General features: G+C 44.6%; 1 protein-coding gene across 6 annotated transcripts in view; it reads right to left on the bottom strand.

Annotated features, from left to right (window-relative positions):
* Herc4 (HECT and RLD domain containing E3 ubiquitin ligase 4) overlaps positions 1-21,710 on the bottom strand; it is a 283,320-nt gene that overhangs the window by 179,502 nt on the left and 82,108 nt on the right. For all 6 annotated transcript variants that reach the window (XM_065439437.1, XM_065439436.1, XM_065439434.1 and 3 more), the window contains 3 exons: positions 17,001-17,104; positions 11,896-12,026; positions 1,960-2,128 (listed from right to left, as the gene is read on the bottom strand). In XM_065439437.1, coding sequence (XP_065295509.1) covers positions 1,960-2,128; positions 11,896-12,026; positions 17,001-17,104 — 404 coding nt within the window. The remainder of the gene's footprint in view (positions 1-1,959; positions 2,129-11,895; positions 12,027-17,000; positions 17,105-21,710) is intronic.

The following is a 21,710-nucleotide window of genomic DNA, read 5'->3' on the forward strand; positions in this document are numbered from 1 at the left end:
AAGGGACAGCTTGACCTGGTGGAAGCTCAACGTGGCATCTAACTTGGAGAAAACTGTGGCTTCTCCGAGCAACCCGAGGCATTGTTCCACCGTAGGAAGCACGGGACGTTATAGGAGAATCACGTTGTTGAGGCGAGTCAGGTCCATGCAGAGCCGATAGCTGCCCAAGACAACCAGTCCAGCACACCAAGTGAGTGTGCCCACCCTACGAATCACGCCCTCTGCTTCTAGGTTGTCTACCTCAGTCTTGACGACATCGCGGTGAGGGAGTGGAAGCCGCCGGGGTACGCTCAAGGAGAAAGGCGTAGCGTTTGGTTGGCGCCGATAGTAAAGGCTTCGGGAAGCGTCCCAATTACTCGGAAGAGGCTGGGATCGAGGCACAAGTTGCCTGTGGGCTGTGGAGTCCCTGAAACTAGGTCGACAAATGTGCAGACACACAAGGCTTGGATTGCCTGGAAGCCCAGCAGTGGGACCGTCTTGGCTGCCAGGATGTAGAGCAGCTGCTTGGTGGACTTGCTATGCCTTGACAGGGTAGCGACGTAAGTGCAACCGGCAGGATGTTGTTGCTAGGGCCTTCAACTCGCTCTTGGGGTCTTGAAGCTTCGAGGGGACACTGGGAAACGTACTGGGTATGACAGTAACTTCGGTGCCGCAGTCCACCTTGAAGGAAAGTGGGCACCCATTGACGAGTACCTTGATGAACTTCACGTTTGGGCACTCCCCCTCAACCGCATGTAGCTTGATGGAGCTGGCAGAAGGTGTCTGTGTGTGCTTGCTGTGGACATGCTTCTTCTTGGGGCCCACATTCTCGAAGTGGCCACTCTTGCAGCAAAAGTTGCAGGATGCTCTACAAGCCGAAGAGTCCTCGCGAGGGTGTGATGCACGCCCACAGAATGGGCACAGCTGCTGGGTTGTCTTATCAGCTGGCGCTGGCTTTCCCTTGCGAAAGCAAGTGACGATGAATTAACCGAGTCATGAGCCTTGCACTCGCTATCAGCGTCTTCATGTTGGCGAACGTGCGTGACCGTTTCGTGCAACGTCATTCTCGGGTTCCGACAAAGCTGCTCCTAGAGCTTGCGGTCAAGGAAGCCCACAAGGAAATGGTGTCAAACGAGCCGCTCTTCAACATTGGGCGAGGAAAAGTTGCAGCACTTGACCATCGTCCGAAGCACAGTGAAAAACGCGTCGGCCATCTCACCCGGTTGCTCCATACGACAGTAAAAGCGTGCTGACTCGTACAGCTCATTCGGCAGGTGGACAAAGTGGTCAGTGAACGCCTTCTTCACTGTGGCAACGTCCTTCAGGTCCGCCTCTTGCAGTGTAGTGGATGCGAGGACCACCCCGGCTTGCGGGCCCATGCAGTAGAGCATGGAGCGCACTTGGACCTCAGTCGGAGTGGCGTAGAGTGCAGTGGTGAATGAGTAGTCCTCATACTGCAGCAGCCATGAGGACCAAGAGCTGGGGTAGTCAAAGTCAAATGCCAGCGGTGGACGCAACTGGGCCATGCCTTACAGGAACGGGAGGCCGACAAAGCAGCGGACGGAGCCTTCTCCAGTGGCCATGAGGGAGGGAAGGTGACTTCTTCGACGGAGAGCGGCGGTGGCGGGGCCAGGCAGTGTGTCAAAGCCGCAAGCATGGGATTAGCGGAGACAGATCCCCCCCACTTCTGACACCATGTCGAGCGAGCGAATAATACCGCAGCCGACTTTCCTGGGCGGGCAAGTGCCCAACAGGGTTTATTCCATCCTTATATAGTACTGGATGCTTTGCTGCCATCCAGCAGTACTGCCGTACACTATGGAAAAGTATGCTACTATTATTTATGAAAGGAGACTAGCCACAAACCCCTCCTCAAACCATGAACAGACTACAAAACAGGTACGCAAGCTAAGGGATACAATTACAGGAAACTTTTTGCAGCACCAAGCAGATGACCAAACGAGAACCAGTATATCTTACCACTTCTGGCACTGACGGGTTCTTGGCATCCTGAATACAGTGGAAGCCATGGCGTGCTGCCTCCAAGTCCACACCAGGGTTGAGCTCACTGCAGTTGAAGTGTCCGTCGTCTTCTTTCAAGTACGATGCATTAAGGCAGGCACAGGAAGCAAAAACGGTCTCCAAATAGCTGCAAATGTACAGAGCAGTTATCTCCAGCCATGAACACTATGTGCACAGTGTTCAGAATTAAAGGGGCCCTGCAACCACCATTTTTATTCTATAACTACTCCGAACATGTCAAAGAAGCAACAGCAAAAAGAATTACGATACAGTGGAACCTCACTGATACATTCCCATTATGTACGTTTTCCCGGCGCCAACGATGCATTAAGGCAGGCACAGGAAGCAAAAACGGTCTCCAAATAGCTGCAAATGTACACAGCAGTTATCTCCAGCTATAAACACTATGTGCACAGTGTTCAGAGTTAAAGGGGCCCTGCAACCACCATTTTTATTCTATAACTACTCCGAACATGTCAAAGAAGCAACAGCAAAAAGAATTACGACACAGTGGAACCTCGCTGATACATTCCCATTATGTACGTTTTCCCGGCGCCAACGTTCACAATTGAGAACATAAAAAAAATGACCCAATAGAGTTGCACTTATTTTTGACCGGTTCATACGTTCCCAGAAAACATGATTTTTTGGTGCCAACGTTCAATACGTCACCAAACTGCGAACATATTATACGTTTTCCGGCCACTAGATACCACGTAAATAAGAAAATACGCAAGGCACGCATGATTGAGAACAGTATATAGCTGCCCGCCACGTCAGCTTCACTGCAGTAGTCACCTGCCCATATCACGTGAAAAACAGTGGCGCGCACTCAGGTTCTCACTTCGGTACCAGCAAATCTTTTACGGGGTCGTCGCACGTGGCTTTCACAGCTATCACTGTCAATCCTATTGCGATAAGCAACTTCACCTATCTGTTTCACAGCGCGTGGTGCCGTTGGGAGCATAGCACATGCTTTTAATAGGCGATAACCAAAACACGCCTTGTTCCCTGGAGCACACTGCGATCGTAGATGTATTCCGGCTGCTAGATTCCATGTGAACAAGAAAAAGCGTGAGGCACGCGTGATCGAGAACAGTATATAGCTGCCCGTCTCACGTGAAAACGGCGGCACGCACAGCTTATTATTCTGGTACCAGCAAATCAACGCCCGGGTCGTTGCACGCCGCATTCACAGCTATCGCGGCCAAACCTATTGCGATAAGCATCTTCGCCAATCTGTTTTACAGCGCATGGTGCTTAGTGCCATTGGTTGCATACTGTATGCTTTTAGTAGGTGATAATCTAAATGCACCGCCATTCCCTGCTACAAGCGGTGCGATGTGGGCATCATGTGTCGCTTCGGCGGCATCCGACGTCGCCCACCAGCTCGATTTCGTATCGGTTTCCTTTCTCCCTCTTAAAACACTGCGCTATAGGAAAACAACAAAACACTTCTCGGGCTGCCCGAGCACCACCAGCTCAATGCACGTCGGCGTCTCATCTCATGCCGCAATGATCCACGCGACGCTTCACATTATGTAGATGTGAACAAGAGTTGAGTCTGTCAAATTTTTTTAGTTACATTGGATCGTACATTTTCCTGTTCAGTACATTTTTCTCGCGTCCAAAATGTATGAACGTGGTTCTACTGTAATAAATGCGCACAGCTGTAAGTCATCAGATGAAGAAACTTCCAAATACGAACAAAATTAGGGTAACCCTGAATTTGAATTTTCATGGCTCTGGATGCACACTTCACTGTCCCCAGTGTCCCACATCCACATTTCATGGCTCTGGATTCACACGACACTAGAGTGCCCAACAGCAGCGGGCATTGGTTTTACATGGGAGAAGCGGCTTGTTATTGTTGCCAAGCCTGTTCGGCTTATTGATGGTACTGCCATGGTTACAGCACTCTCCGCAAAGGTTCCGTTATGATCCCGTACACTTCAACACACCACTGTGTAACAGACTTTACAGCCCCTATGTTTTATCCTATGTGTATTTCACAGTACAGTTTGAAAACTATGTCAGAAGTGTGTGAGCCAACAAACCCCTCCTTAAATGAACTGACTACAAAACACATATGCATGCTAAGGAATGCAGTTACATGAAACTTTTTGCAGCACCAAGTAGAGGAGCTACCCCTTTAACTTTCAAGAAAATAAAATATCAATCAATCAATCAATCAATCAATCAATCAATCAATCAATCAATCAATCAATCAATCAAGAGAAATAGCCCAGACAAATGAATTAACTCTTTCGTTACTACTAGAAAAGTTATAATTGTCAGTGCTTTTGTTCCAACATTTTATTTCAAGCCATTGTAGTCTCACCATATACTGCAATATATAAAATTATAGCCTGATCACTGGTGTTTCGAATGGATGTATAGCAGTAATAATTGCAGAAACAATTTTTGAGAATTCTTATGAGAAACTTTAAGGAACGCGAATGAAAGTGATAATTTGCTATTTTTAGTATTAGTACTGAGTAATATATATATATATATATATATATATATATATATATATATATATATATATATATATATATATATATATATATATATGCAACTGGGGGGAATTTGTGAGAATGGAATTGGAGAGAGCAGCCAATCGGCAAGCAGTGAATTCCCCAGAAGTTTATGTGCCTCGTTTGCTGTCTGCTCGGGTAAAATATACAACAAAACAAAATGTTTCTCGCCTTCTAATGAATAAAATTTTTACATGAAAAAAATTCATTTTTTCTTCTCAAGCTTAAACACATTCTCAAATAGTAATACGTATGACTACTACAATTTATTACTATTAGTTTCTCTGCATGGTGGTGTTGTGCACAGCGAAAAAAAAAAAACGATAGGAATTTTCAAGAAACAACATGTCGTCACACCGCGATGCCCGACTGGGCCCCCAGGTCTAAAAAAAATGAAATGGGGTTTTATGTGCCAAAACCATGATTTGATTATGAGACATGCCGTAGTGGGGGACTTCGGAAATTTGGACTACCTGGGTTTGTTTAACGTGCACCTAAATCTAAGTACATGGGTGTTTTCACATTTCGCCCCCAGTGAAATGCGGCCGCCATGGCTGAGATTTGATCCCGCGACTTCGTGCTTAGCAGCCCAACACCACAGCCACTAAGCGGCCCCCTGGTCTCGGCGTGTCAGAGGGAGCTGTTCATTGCACTGTTTGTTTAGAGAAACAAAAGCCATACTGGAATTCGCTTTCTGCCTTCTCTTAAAACGTATTTTGCACCTCCAACTACTCTGCTTCTTCCTCAAGCAACGCCAACGAAAGAACCAAAGCTCCCATTGCAACTGCCATTTTCTAGAATTAGACTATGGACTGGATCAGAAGGTGTCATTCTGTAGCCACAACCACCGTTTGGATCCACTACAATTGACCAGACGTGCCATGCGAAGCCGGTATCGTAGTGAGTGCGAATGGCTCGAACGCAACACTTCTTGTCATGTTCTACTCCCAGTAGACGAAGTGTTTGGTTTGAAAATGAGTGACAAGAGCGTGTCATCATTTTAACGTCACCAAAAACGTGGCCACGCGTCGCAGCTGACGACATTGGCACAGCCTAAGCCAATCACGTGAGGTGAAACTGAACATGCATTCCGAACAATGATCTCCGATTGTGCTCCTGGTTCCTGGTTCCCAACTTTTGTAGGTCAGATCATGCAAAAAAATTATTATGAAGATTTGTCAGCCTCAATACTAGGCATAATGATGCCCATGCTATGCAGGAAAGCAGTAGTTTTGCAAAAGTGAAAACGGGTAAGTTCCTATTGTACAGGAAGCATTTGTGTTTGTCACTGCAGCAAGCACCTCGTTTGATTTACTGCGTTGGCTGGCGAAGCAATGGTTGTAGGTCAGGGAGCATGCAGCAGCCTCCTCATACTGGGTTATTGCGTTCGATCGGCTTTTCTGTGCAAGCAAGGTGGTCTAGTGTGTGTTCAATTGGCGTTGGAGCCTCCACATGCTTTGTTCAGTTCCTGGACAGTGCTGTACAATAATGTGGAGTGTTGCACAATATTGTACCTTTAGGAATGAGGGCATTTGCACAGGCGGTGTTCAAGATGTAAGAGACTAGGCAGCTAGTCAAGCTTCGGTTGAAGGTTGGCGTGAAATCAACTGCGCGCTTTTGCGCAAGCGAAAACCCCATATGATGGGAAGGACTTCTCATAGTAATTTGCGCATACTCTGTCAATGCACTGATGTATAAAAGCAGCCCAGGGAAAGGGGGAGGGGGGTAAATAAAATTGCACTTGATCTTAATCAAACACGATTATCAAAATAACACACACTCATGAGCATCTAGCATTCTTTGAGACATTGTTAAAACAGCCTGCACGTTGGATCTGAAAATTGACAACCCGAGAGAAACTTCTGGGTCTTCCGTGGTGCTGTCATTCCAAAAATTATGTTGCCGAGTTGACCAAAAGGCAAATCTTGCGTCTCTTAATTGAAGAGCTAGGAGCACTGGAGGCTAGTTTCGATGATACCACCAGTCAAAGTTTTATTTTTTCAGACTCCCCAATCTGCTAAAAGTTGTCAAATTTGATAAGCAGTTAAAGCTCAGTCGTGATGTTAGACAGTGCATGATGTTGCTAATAGAAGAATTCGAACGGAAATGTTTAACAATGCACAGAAAAACTATCGATCAAATTGATCCATTGCTATAGGCGTGGTGACAAAAAAGTTAATAGGGTCCACGTCGATCTGTCTCTTAGTTTCATTTAAAAGCACACTAAGCAGTTGCCACCTGAAGTAACAGTGTTGTTGAATGTACATACCAGTACAACCAACATGAGTATGGCACAAGCAAATGGAAATGAAAACTTTCTCACATTTTCATTGCTTAGCAGCATTTCCAGTATCGTCCACTTGAAGCAACAGTTAATTAGCATAGAACTTTGCATGGATGTGACATAGAGAAGAAAATGCAGTTTAATACCACGTTTGAGTGACTAATTGCCTTTTTAATTCACAATAAATAATAGGTATCTAAATGTAAGTGTCATATGCAGTGATAATGAAATGTAGAATCAACAAAAGGAAGTGGTGGTGCTGTCTGTCATGGGGAACATGCAGCATGTCAGGGGGAACATTTCATTTGTTTTCTGATTCAAAAGATAATTTCATAGTTTCTGCACTACCCCCATGATGCCACACTAACACAAACTGCTCATTGCATTCCTACCCAATCATCATAGTTCCAGTTTCATGCCGTATTGAATGCATGAAATCATCACATCATGACAGTCCTATCAGTACCGCCCAAGAAACCTTCTCAAGAACACTGCACGGTCCCTTTGGAATGTGGAAACCCACACCTTTTCTTCTTTTGCAGTTGATGGACAAATTAAGAAACCAATTCTGAAGCAGCTCTGCAACAGCTTGCGCATATTGTTCAATGTGAGTGAGTGAGTGAGTGAAACAACTTTATTTTGTCCACTATATACAGCGGACACACATTAACAAGCATATCCTCATCACTTTCAGACCAGTACCAACAGCCTCGAGAACTTCAAGCGTGAAAAATGCACTGCTGAATGCTCCATGAATATATAAAATATTAAGACATTTCCTACAATCAAGTACTGCCAAAATCTTCGCAAATAAGAAAAGCATCCAAGTAATATGTTAACACTCTCACCTTATACAGTAATCTTGAACTAAACTTGATCCCGGATATATCGAATTCACAGGGGATCGTGAAATAGTCTGATGCATAGATAATTCGATATATAAAATAAGCCAATCTGAAGCTCATCTGAGACCTCCACACGTCTCAGACAATTTCCAGAGATCGTGAAAAGCGGGAACTTGTCTATTTGCTTCTCTAAGACCGTGTCCAATGCACAAAACTGGTTTTATTTTTTGCCTCTGCAGCGTGTTTTTTTATATAATGATCGAAATGCTAACCTGAAAAGCCCACATTGCCCTGACATGTGACGACGGTGCGACTCACGCACTTTGAAGTGCTTGTGCGTTTAATCAAGAAAAAATAGAAACAGACTGCAGAAGCAAACTAGCCTGTATGGATACACATCAGCCATGCTGCCATCAACACACTTGTAGTGCAAATCACACATTATCGTTCCCAGCAGCATGCCCGTTACTATTAATGGCGCACATCTCGGCCGTGGCTGCGCATGGCTGTAAACGCGGCCAAGCGTATACGCAGCCGTGCACACTGCTTTAGAGGTAATCTGCCGCATGTCAAAAGAGGGGGCATGCCGAGACGGTGCGGCATCATGCAAGCTGTCTTCCAATCCGTTTAGTATTGGAGGTTGTGTAATCTCGACTTTCGGTGACTCAATGGACAAGAGGCAGGCAAAGCATTTGGTCCCCGCTTCTGGCACTTTTCATGATAACGTTGCCCCAGTCTGGGTGACGCTATCAGCCACGGGGGCAGAGTGCACGTGAAAGCGTGGCTGCCTTCATTTAATTTGTACCACCGGTGTGAAGATTTCGTCGGCGTGGCATGAAACTGTATCATTCATCACCAATTCCCAAATTCATCAAAATGAATTGTTTTCTTATTCAAACATAATTTGTTAAAACACATAATTCAAACAAATAATTTGAAAAATTCTGCGGCTCCTTTCCATGCAAGAAAAATGTATCAGCGACTGTACTTATTTGCATAAAAGGTCGAATTTCAAAATTTCGATATAAGGAAGCAAATTGCTGATTTTACTTACTTCGTTATATCGAGGTTTAACTGTAGATTATGACTGTGAACAGGAGTTCGATGTACAAGCTGTTTCACACTTAGGGGAAAACTCGGAGTGCATTGTATCGGAATGCGGCAAGCGCTGGAGTCAGGCAGCGGCAGCAGCTCATGCAGGCGCAGACACTCTAGGAGCGAGATCTTGATCCATGTCGTCTGCTACGGAGACGGCACGCTGGCTGCATTGTCGGAAAGTGTGCTACTGTCAGGGACAGTGTGCGGATTTTATTGTTACGGCAGGAACTGAGCTGATATTCTTGACTAAGTGTTGTGCAATACCAACCTCTGAGCCTTCGTTGGCGATAATGAAATTCTACAAACTTCTTTTCACAGCATGCTTCGTTCTTTCAAAAGCCGGGGCACTGAGTGCGTGCAATTATATTTATTCACTATGTGTGCTACCATAATACGCAGCAACAAGAAAGACGCCAAAATGTGCGTGCAACCTGTTTGGTCTTCATTTGACGTGAAAGGAAAACAAAGCACTCAACAATAATAACTATGGCGTCAAACATGATGAAACAAACGCATACGAATAAAGGAATGCATTAGGTTAAGACAATGAGCTGGAAAAAACTGCCGTCAAATTATATGCCTGTCAAGGAACGAAAGCACCATGTCTTTCTCCTGTAATACCGTTTCATTTCGCAAGCGAACACCACCATGTCTTTCTCCTGCAATACCGTTCCGGAAGTGATTCTTCTCGACAATAGTTCATTACACCAGGCAGACCCTACTGGCAGGCAGCCGAAATGCAGACATCACACTCCAAACTTCACTTAGTATCTCGTTATGTCCTCAGCGGCAGCGATGACAGCACTCATTCTAGAGTGCAGTGAGGTGTAGAGTTAACTGGTCAGCGATATATTCCTTTGCAGCACGTCCCACACACTGACGTTGGTGGACCAAAGCATATCCTCGTACAACCCATGGAGAGGATGGCGTGCCAGCGATACTTTCAATGAGCCCCAGACATTTTCAATGATGTTGAGGTCCGGGGATTGGGGTGCCACTCCAAGACAGTGACGCCACACTCCTTGAGCAGTTCTTGCACAACAAGAGCAGTGTGGATCGGTGACGTATGATGTTAGAACATATAGTCGCCTTCCAGGAATGGGCCCTCAAGAACGTACGGAATCAGTACATAGTCTATGATTGCCCCATACCTTTCAGCGATGAACTGGCCTTCAACGCATTTCAGTGGGCGTCGCGCAACACTTAGTAAAGAATATTGGCTCAGTTCCCGCAGCAATCATGAAATCCGCGCATTGCCCCCAACAGTAACATGCTTGCCAACAATGCGGCTGGCACACGCAGCCGTAACAGACGACGCGGTTCAAGGCTACGCTTCTCGAGTGTCTGTGCCTGCGCGAGCTGCTGTCGCCACCTGACTCAAGCACTCGCCACATCGCGATGCAATGTGCTCAGAGTTTTCCCCAGGTGTGAAACAACCTGTGTGTGCAGTACATCACTATACTTTTGCATGGGATTTTCAAAGGGCTTTTACAACTGTTCGATATAGACAATACTTTGATGTATCCGAATTTGATATATCCAGGATCAACTGTATTGACCCTTTCCACGGCAATCCTGTGGGCACTGCCATGTTTCATTACGCAGTGACACGTCCAAGGCTTGCCTTAGCTGCCTCCGTTGCCTCCGTGCTTACAATAGATATACATGACGCCAGTGCGGCTCTGCAAACCTCTGTTTTGGCGGGTATCGTAGACGGTGACTGGGTGGACGACAAGCGAAGCTTCGGTTACAGCTTCAAAGGACACATAAGCGCTTTTGGAGCTCGTTATGCTTTGTCCAAATGGCCCGAGCACATACACAGTGCTTGTAATAAAGGCGGAGCTAAAACTCTGTTCCAAGCTATCTGTTTACAAATTTTCTGTCTATGAATTGAATCAGAATCAGTGTGTTTAGCTCTTCATTCTCTATTTAGCAAATACTATTAAACAGCGGCTTGTCATATTTCTGACTCAGTAAAGTTCCCCGGGTGGTCACTATCTGATTGTCTATTTTCTGCCCAATCACACGCAGGTGTGCTCAGTTGCAATATATTTGTTCTTGCTGCGCACAAGGCTTGTAACGTAGTTGTCCTGTACATTGTAATAGCATGCAGCGAATATGCATTATTGCTAGTCACTTGCTTACTGTGTGGACAGTTACGAAATGTTCAGCTTCGAACATTAGTGCGCTGTCGGTGTAGTCATCGTCACCCATGCTTCGGCACATTGACTCAAGTGTGCGCCTGTTCATTTTATCTTGATATGTTGGTGATAGAGTGGGCGTAATTTTGAGTGTGTGTTGGGGTGTATGTGTGTAGATAACATGCGAGAAACTTACTACAAGACAAGAAGTGGTGCTACTCCCTTTGTCAATGTATATTGAGCAATAATCATTCTTGCAGGCATACCAGGGTTAAAGTCTTTTCCTTGGAGGTTAGTGCTACAATGCTGGCAGATGAGTGAATTTTTTTTATCCTCAAGGGAAGACATGCATTGCAAAGACCCGGCAACACAGGCAGTCCTTATGTAAAAGCGGCCCATGAAATTGGACGTACTGATTTATTCCATTCCTTAATATTGACACATGTATTCTATGCAGAAGACAATGACGATGGGGACATTAACGGACTCCGTCTAGTGGGTGGCTGAGATAGGCGAGGACAAAGAAGACATGCCTCTGTTCCGTTTGTTTTTGAACAGGTTGTCCTGTTGTTCTTGAAGAGCGTCTCCCTGTCTTCTGTCCGCGTTGTACCATGACAATATGCCAGTCACAGTTTTTGCAGCCAACAACTGCAGATGCCTTCATTCCGCTGCTCCATATTTTGCAGCATGAATTGAATGGAGCACCGTGCATTAGCGAAAACCCAGTTGCGTTTTTGACAGCTGATCACAAAGAAGCAGGGCAGAAGAAGTAATGGTTTCGTATTCGTGCACTTTCGCTGAGGCTACGTGCGGCATGCCACCGAAAGAACCATCTCATTTCTCTAGAGCAAACTGCTTCGCAAAATAGGTCAATACACACACCTCCCAATTGCTTTTAACACCGGAGAGGAAAGTCTGTTTCTAACATCACATGCAGAATAAAAAACAGCCTTCTAAAAAAAAATTTTTTCGTCAAATGCACTTACGCAAGTAACTCCTGGGGCACCTGTTCTGTGGCGGCAAGAAATGGTAACTGTTCGAGAATGTCGTTGTCCAAGCTCAAGATCTGCGTTTCCTTTTGATGGAAACGCTGGTCCACTGGACGAGGGGCATCTGCCTGCGTAAGAAGCTTCAGTTTTGTCAACTCCTGCTTCTCATGTTGCATAATGCTACTCAACAAACAAGACTTTAAATAAACTTCAACTCCATTATACCTAACAGATAGGTAAAGTTATGCAAAAACACTTTAGCCTCCTATTTCTCTGGTTCACAGATTATTGAACTCGCTGCCATGGCAGGCAAGGGATAGGGGGGTGCCATGTTGATCCCATACTATTTTCTCTCTCTCTCTCTCTCTCTCTCTCTCTCTGTGCATGTGTGCTTGTGTGCGTGCATGCATTTTTTAAAAATCATTAACAGAATTTTTAAAAATCCCTCTTGGCATGTTGCAAAATTCTTGCTCTTGATCAAACTACTCTGAGGTGGATATTATTTCCACGAGAAATCAAAATGAATATTAGACTAATTAAGGAAACATTGTTAATTAAATTTAAGCTAATTACAGCACATATTGCACCATACAAATTGTAGCTAATGGCTTTGAAAGTTATGTCCGCTTGTAACCAATTCTGATGACACCAGTTTTCAGAAGCGGGGTGGAAGCGCAGCGCCTTTCATGCGCAAGGCATGGGGGGGGAGGTTTTATTCCAGTGGCTGCTGTAAACGGTGTGGGGCGCAATATCTTGAAAGCGAACTGCGGTGTGAACAAAGTGCACGCCCGCACAGATGCCATATCTTGAAAGTGATCTGAGATGTGAACAAAGTGCGTGCCTGCGCCGACCTCATCTTGAAGGCGATCTGCAATGTGGACTAAGTGAGCCCAGTGCCGGTAGCTTCGTATGTGCAGTGCTTTTCACGTTTAGTTCGTATTGAAGCGAGAGACAGCTCGAAGGTCAATTCGCTCGCTGCTGCTGCTACGCTGCTCTTGCTTAATTTGCTGTCGCAATCAATGTTTCGCCTTTCGAGCAAAACTGCAACGTTGTTTGCTTGTTTTTTACTTTGGACGTTCGTTACTCAGTCTTTGTAATAATGCTGTTAGACATCACTACGAAAGTTCTGGAAGTAAGGCATCTCAGATATTATGGACTACGGATAAAACCAATGTTTTTTGTGGGTTTATCGGGGTCCGTTGTAACGAGAGTCAACTGTAACAAGATTAATAATAATGAATAATGAATATGATAATGATAATATAGTATTGAATATATAATGATAATAATGAGTATTGCAGGGAAGCTGCTTAAGCAGACAGCTACTGTTCTCGATCATGCACGCCTCACGCCTTTTCTTTTTTTACATGGGATGCAGCCGCCAAAAAACATATCATGCGATCGTAGTTTGGTGATGTACTGAATGTTGGCAACAAAAGATTGTGATTTCGGGGAACATATGCACTGGTAAAAACAGAATAACTGTATTGGGTAATTTTCGGTGTTATTGATGGCAAACACAGGCACTGGGAGATCGTACATAACAGATCATATCAATGAGGTTCGAGCGTATTCGTTACATGCTGATATTGGTGCAAAAAATTCCCAGACGATTACGGTACTCCCTAATGCAAAATTTGAGCACAGCTATATACATGTTTTCATTTCGCATGTCAATGTTTTGTATTATTATTACATAGGTACTCGGTTTACAGAATTTACTCAACTCTAATGCGCCCTCAATTTTCCCGTTTTCTCTGTGACCAAAAAAAGGAAAAGAAAATGCCCTCAATTGTAACGTGCACCCGTTTGCCACAACCTAAAAAAAAGAGAAGTCCTTTACAGTACCGCGCACCTCATTCTTTTTCTCATTTGGAAAAAACAAAGATTTACTTCCAATGCACTAAAGTTGCGATAAATAAAAAAAGTTGCAGTTTCGCCCGAAAGGCGAAGCATCGACTACAATAGAAAATTAGCATACAGCTATACAAAAAGTAAGGATAGTAGTTTCATGGGCCATATAAACTTTCAAACATTCGCTTACTAACTAAATTAACAAGCATGGTGTCACGCATGCGCAAGCAAACATGAACACGTCTCACTCAATGACCGCGAAAACTCTTTATAAGAACGCTGGAGTGAGGAAGTGCGGTAGCAGGAATGAGGGAATTCACCTTTGTGCGGCCTCTCGCTTCAATGCGAACTAAGTGATGAGAACACAGCATGGTATGCCTAGATGCATATACTCTTGTCTCTATCGCAGATCACTTTCAAGATAGAGGCCACGCGGTTGCGCTGTATGTAGCAGCCGTCCATGTAGAACACCTCTCCTGCTTGCACCAGTCCCGCATGCAGGTTTCTGGAACTCTGAACACCCGTGATGTGGACTGATTTCTGTCCGTCTCCGCACATGCGATCACTTTCCTTTTAATTGCGGCATCATGATGAAATCAGCATGTCTTTGCAGATGGCACTTCCAAGCAGATAGAGCAAATGCAAAAAACTGGAAAATGGGCAGTGCACTAACCAAAGCCAAAGGAATCATTGCCTGAGCACACATACTACAGCACATGGAGGAAGCTGCCAGCAGCTAAGCTCGAAGCACATACGAGGCAGCCCTCTTGAAATGCCGATGGCAATATGGTAATGCAGATTTAGGGTCATATTCAATTCTAACGCGCACACAATTTTTGGACCCGTTTATCGGAAAAGAAGTTTGCGTTAGATTCAAGTAAATACGGTATATTAAGAAGAGAATGCTGCGAGTAGTGTAACTGGCATGGACAATCTGTCTCGTGCGGCACATTGGAAATGGAGCGAAGTGTGACGCGACTGCCTCACTAATGGGGAGATCACGAGAAGCAGCGCGTGGGTGACGCATGGGCATGATTCACACCTGCTGCCGCAGACAGACTTCCGCTTATGCAGCATTTTCGTTTGCATATAGATGATGTGCGTGGCTCTGGCGCCATATCGTAGCCATCATCACCGCACAGCCTGCCTTGCATGGCACTACGCTTTTTTTCTCGTGCTTTCATTCCACCAACGACGAGAGCGGCCCTTCGTCACGGGGAAATCTTACTACCAGCATCAACAGCAGCAACACCTGAGCTTTACTCAACATCAAGCCTTATTCATAGCCACTCGCCATCGCCTCTTGCAGGAGCAGCGATCCCCATCACACACGCTTGTACTGCGGACTGACTTCAGCAGATGACGCCGCGGACGAGAGTAGCCCTCTCCACCTCACGCCACTCTGGCCCCCCCTCAGAAGCGCAGATGAGATCACCCACACAGCTGCGGACACCGTGGCTGCCGACAACTTAGTACATGCCATCTCTCCCCTCCACTCCTCCTTCGCTTTCCACTTCATGCTTTTTTTCACTGTAGCTTCCTCCTCCTCTTTCCTCCTCTCACCTCAGCTCTCACCTCAGCGAGAACGAAGAGAGCTCTCACAGGGGCGAGAGGTCTATTTCCATCCGTCACTGCGCTCAACGTTCGCTCATTCATCCTTCACTCTACTCATTCACTCAGTTATGCCGCCGATGTTCAACGCAGGAATGGGCGCTTGAGAGCTATGCTCTAAAGCATTTTATATTTTTGATAACTGAAACATATTTGTAGCTTTTTCAGCGTAATTTTATGCGTTCTTCGTCTTTATAGTACTGTTATTTTTGTAATAATGTGCCTTCTTTATGCAGATTTTGCAACCTCTGCAAGTTTCTTTTATTTTGTAACCCACCCTGCTATAAGGTTGGTTGCAGAACCAATAAATAAAATATAACTAAATATGCGTGTTTGTTATATTACGGTTCGACTGTAAATGGCATTGACTTCTGTAAATTACACAGTGACGGTACCAATAAAATCTACTGAATTATCCAGGGGGTCAAGTTAAAATAAGATGCAGAAAAAGATGCCCAAACACACTGCTGCTTTATATGGCATTGTTTACCAACTTATAATATGCTCTCAAATCTAACGTACACCCTGTTTTTAGGGGTTCAAGTTACCCAATCTTATAAAAAGAAAGTAGCATGCCTCTGATTCTTACAATCAGAAGAAAAGATAAAACTGGCTGTTTACTTTCACAGAATGGTGAGTTATTTACACTTTATGACCATTATTGTCTCTGACAGCTCTTTAACACTTTGGGCCACATGTCCTCTAGGTAGTTCATTGCATTTGATATTCAGCATTTCTTGAACGACTCTGCAACAATAGCAAACAGGTGGTGGCTAATGCCTAGACTATTTGACCAGTTAGTCCTACGATGCTCAAGACTCAGCCCACCGAAAAAACTAGCTCTGTTGCCACTAGCTAGGCAAATAAGAAAACTTTTTTTTTTTTTAGTGAGCGTGCCTGTTTAGAAGTGCTTCTAAGGCCATCTTGTCATGACAGTGGCCCTGGCCCTGATAATAGTAGGCTGTTGCCAACGCTGTGAATGTGGTTTCTATTTTGTATCCCATTTTAATGCACAGACAATTTTCGAACCCATTTTGTTGGAAAAAAGATGCACATCACTATCCCGGGTAAATATGATATTAAATAATTGTGAGCTGCTGTTCTTGCTTCAAGATCAGCCAAAGGCAGGCCGAAAACCAGCAGATAGTGCCTTTTACCAATTCATTGCCTCCTAGCACAGTTGAGACAGACACTGAAGCTATTGGGGTCATTATAATTGCCACAGGGGTCTAGCACATGCGCCCTGACAATTCAGGTTATATTACCCGGAGAGGACAAATTTCATGACCGAAATAACAAAAGTATTGGCCCGTGGAATTGTATGGGTGCCTAATCTTACCTATAAAATACCAGTATACGAACAACTTGTGTCAAGACAACAGCACAGCAGCCCCTGTATCAATCTTGATTTACTAAACACTGACTTGCTAATAACTCAACTATTGTCATCAGAAACTATAAAGTCATTCATTTGCCACTATGAGATCAATTTAATTAATTAATTAATTAATTAATTAATTAATTAACACGTTATTCCTTGCCACAGCATTTTTTCTGCAACTACAAGTGTCTATTGAGGTACTATGTTATCAAAATGCTGACAAAGAAACAGCAACATAACACAGGTAAAAAGTCACCTTGTATTCATGGCAAAGAAGGAAATTGCGGTCCCATCCTGCAATTACTCTGTAGACCACCAGCGGTGCATCAGGGTCTGCTGTCGACACACCACTGCTTTGAGCTGCAACATGAAACAAGTTTCAAAATAAGGCAATACTCAAGTTCAAGTTTTAATAAACCAACTGTTCATAAACGCAAAGTTTTATTTAAACGAGACTTGCATTTCAACCTTACAGAGCAAGCAAAGAGGACTTCATCATTCAGCTTGCTGTCTCATTTTTCAGCCCTAACAATGCTGACAGCAAACCTTGTTACAGTGTCGCATGAATGGATGCATATCTGCTAGGACACTCCAAGCAAAGTGACACAAATTCACCTTCCCTACCACATTCTCTACTACAAAATAAATGTATTTTCTTTCCCCAAGAACATTAATTGCTTGCATCGACATGGCACCCCATTTATACAGGGTGTCTTTTTAGACCACACAACTTTTTTCAAATTTTGTGTGGTAGATAGCATAACCATAGTCCTAGAGCTGACTTGGTCAAAGCAGCAGACATAACTCACGCAAGAAATCAAAATGCAAAATTGACTACTTAATAAAAATTTAATAATTAGCTTTTTAGGTAATTACTTTAGGGCACATATTGCAATTTATAAGTCCTGGCCTGTGAGTGTGCGAGGCACAACCACTTGGAACGACTTCTAATGATCGCATGGGTTTAGGATATGCACTGTGAAACTTGCAGTGAAAATGCACTACTGTTCCACTTACTTTCTTATCAAAATGTTGTTTTATAGAAATAAACCCAAAAAGTAGCTGGAAACAGGGGCATAGCCAGGGGAATTGAGCCATGGCCATAGGGGGAATAGCCATAGCCCTCAAAATTTTTTCATGCTGTGATGCACCACCGACCAAAACAACCCACGGTGCCGGAAATCATTCTGGATTTTCTCTAGAATGTATTTTTCACGCACGAAAAGATATTTCGGCACGAAGGTTGTGGACTCGGGCTGAATTTCGTGGCAACACCCATGTACCTGGAGTCCCGTAATGCAAAGATCCCCATCCGAGCACAAAGTTTCAAGGGCACTTTGATGGCGAGCGGGCTCATAGTGGCATTTCGCAGAAGCTGCGGAATCTACGGAGCGCATGGATTTCAATTCAGAAACATTATGGGTATAAAGGTCACATAAAGTATTGATGCGAAAGGTGCATTGACATTTCTAAAGTTGTGCTTTACATTTTCAATTCTGGATCTTTGTGGGTTTAATGTTCTCATAAACATTTGACGCCAAAGCTTCATTGACTTTCCTAAAGTCGTACATCGGACCATACAATGAGACAAGCTAAATCAAGACACTATTCGACAAGTTGACAAAGCACGCAGCGAGGTCCGATGAGACGAAGCGTTGTGATGGTTCATTTGTGCCATCACGTCACAGAAAAGAACCTCAGCATTTCTTTCACCTGTGCCAAAGCATCTATGTCAAGAGACTAAAGCCAGCAAAGGTAATTGCGTTCTAATTTGTTTTTTCCACTTAGACTTTTATTCGTGAGGACATATTGAGCCTCTTCAATTTTTTTTGTTCTCGCTACCCGCAGGCAGCCAGAGCCAGCCAGAGGTCATGTGTTTTTCACGTGTTGCCCTGACAACCACACGGCGCACTGTGGTGCGCATTCGTTTTTCTCTGGCCGAGTGGATTTTGACCTCCGAGAGTTTTGGATGCTTTCTGGCTAGCAGACGAGAAAAAGAAGCAATGGTCACTTGCCGTCACCATTGTGGGAACTCAACAGATTGCTATGCGTTCGCTTGAGGGCATCACCATTGTTTAGATGTTATCGCAATGTCTACGGAAAGTTTTTTATCTTGCCAATGTATAGGATAACGAACAGCATGCATACGGTTATCTGTGGACCAAGCGTCTCACGTTTTCTTCGATATTCCTTAGGTAGCTACATTAGGTGTAGGTTTGTTACTGCTTTTGCAAAAAGTACTAGGCCACGGGACCCTTCATTTGCAGGATACTCTTACTATATTGTTGCGATAGCAATTATATGAACACTGAAGGCGCATTTCTATCGTCGGCGTCATGTTCCGTGCGAATTCCAAGGGCGCTAACATTGTCAGCATGCGCCGCAAGCTGTATGTGCGAGTGAAAGCGTAGCGGGGTGGGGTGAGAGGACGATGGTGGGTCAGTCTTGTGTGCGCAACGAAGAAAAGCGGGGAGGAAGCACGCTGCCTTCCATCGCGCGCGATGCTTCGGGGGAGTGGAGGGGAGGGGGGCTTAGGATACTGTGATCTGTGAATCTGTGATTGTGCAACATGTTTGTTTGCCTTGTTTGATGTATTATACAGGGTGTTTTAGCTAACTTTAGCCAGAGTTTAAAAACATGCCAATGCACTCTAAGACGACGCGACCAAATGCATGTTGCTCACTTTTGTATGCAGTGTATCACGCTATTTTCGTATAATAAGAAAATTAGTCAAGATTGTTTCACTAACTTCTGAAGCAACGAAGCTAGGAAAAAATTCCAATTAGAAAGTTGCAGAGGCGGGTTGTGAAGCGTCCCAGTAAACAGTTTCTGTCTTTCTATCAAGTATTAGTGTTTTTCAGCTCGCTGCGGAATCCCGCGAAATACAAAAAACACAATGTGACATACCCGCCTGCGCGTCGTGATTGCACTGCTCCCAAGCTTTCCGCACATAAACAGCCATAGGTGTGCTGCCACTTAAGAAGCGACAGGGCAGCGACGCAAGCCTTCGCTGTTCGATTTAAGCTAGCAACCGTTATCTCCTGCACTGCATAAATCGACTTACGGACGTGGTGGTGGTGGCGGTGGTAGATGGTAAGCAATGAACAGACTATCGTGCATCGGCTGTTAAAGTGCGAGCAATTTCGTGATGCCTTTTTCCAACAAAGAAAAAGCAGACACGGTCCTTGCCCTAGGAGCTGCAGGCGGCCGGAGACAGCAGGCTGGAAGAATATTTTGAAGCTGGCACCCGGGTACGCAACCGAGCCCAATGACAACATTCAACACCTACGAGTCGCTGAAACAAACCGGCAGCTTCACAAAAAAGAGGCAGAGAGCTTCAGTCATAAATAATGAGGTTCACTCCAACGTTTTGTCTTTCATGGCGGCTAATCTATATGCTAGCACGCGCAGCGTGAGCGCACAGCTCGGTGTGTCCCACTCAACTGCCTGGATGATTTCGAAAACAGCTGGACTGCACTCTTATCACCTGCACTTGCATCAATGCCTGAAGTAAAGGGATCTTCAAAAGAGACTCGACTTTGCGAATTGGATTGTGATTCAGGAGAAGCAGGATTCTGACTTTCTCACCAAGGTATCCGGACTGACAAGGTGAACTTTTCCCGAAATTGCCAAGTAAATATCCACAACGCCCACTATAGAAGTAAGAAAAATCCCCACTGGCTAGGAAGATCCCGCCACCAATATCAGTGGTATTTTAACGTTTGGTGTGGAATATATGACAGCACAGTCATTGGCCCAGTGTTTTTTAACAACACTCTGACCAGCAAGAGGTATGCGAGTTCCTCAAAGGGCCAGCTGAAGACTTCTGCTGCGACATGCCAATAGCCCAGCTGGTGTCAGCACGACGGGGCCGCAGCCCACAGCTGCAGTCAAGCACGAGCATGCCTTGATGTTACCTTCCCAGGGGAATGGATAGGTAACAACGGGCCTGTGCTGTGGCCCGCAATGTCACCCAACTTCTACCCTCGACTTTTTCTTCTGGGGCTATATTAAGGATCACGTATACAAAATGGAGGCGACGACTCCAGAAGCCTTACAAGAGAAGATAACATAAGTCTGCCACAGTATTTCACCGACGATGCTCAAGGCAGCGAAAGCAAGCGTTCTCAGAAGGTCCCAGTGGTGTATCGCTGCACAAGGTGACCTCTTCAAGCGCTTGCTGTGAAAGCGCAGTAAAAATAAACGTAAATTCAGTGAAAGGCTGTGTCTGGTCATTAATGATACTCTTATTCCACCATTTTAAGCCTTTTGAAAACTTCGTTTTTTATTTAGGGATGTTAAATTTTCTTACAGCTATTGCGAAATGACAGACCTGTTGCTTCCGGCAGCACAAGCAATAATCTCTGCGTATGCTTATCGCTATAACAAAGGGAGCACATCACTGGCGTAAACGGCACAGCCAACGCCTACGTGGTTGCCCTGTCGCTTTTCAAGCGGCAGCGCACCTATGGCTGTTTGTGCGCGGAATGTTGGGGAGCAGTGCAATCACGACATGCAAGCGAGCATGTCACTTGTTTTGTATTTCGCGGGCATCATCAGTAAGCTGCAATACAGTAATACTTAATATATATATAAAAAGACAGATACTATTTATTCAGACGTTTTGCAAACCGCTCTGCAATTTTTTTAAATAGAATTTTTTCTTAACTTCGTTACTTCAGAAGTTGGTTTATTAATCTTGACTAAATATCTAATGAAGCAAAATACAAAAAATAGTGTGACACACTAAGTGCAAAAGTGAGCAACATGCACTTGGTCGCGTCTTCCTAGAGGGCATCGGCATATTTTTAAACTTTGGCTAAAATTAGCTCAAACACCCTGTATAAAGCGACTTTTGCTTAGATACGTAGATTTATTGGATACTTATACGTACATTTAAATTTATTGTTGCGAGGTATTGTGGATAGATGCAGTGAATGCTGTTTCCAGAGACACTTTTGCTTTT

This window comes from Dermacentor albipictus, chromosome 1 (genome assembly GCF_038994185.2).
Source record: "Dermacentor albipictus isolate Rhodes 1998 colony chromosome 1, USDA_Dalb.pri_finalv2, whole genome shotgun sequence".
NCBI classification, from domain to species: domain Eukaryota; kingdom Metazoa; phylum Arthropoda; class Arachnida; order Ixodida; family Ixodidae; genus Dermacentor; species Dermacentor albipictus.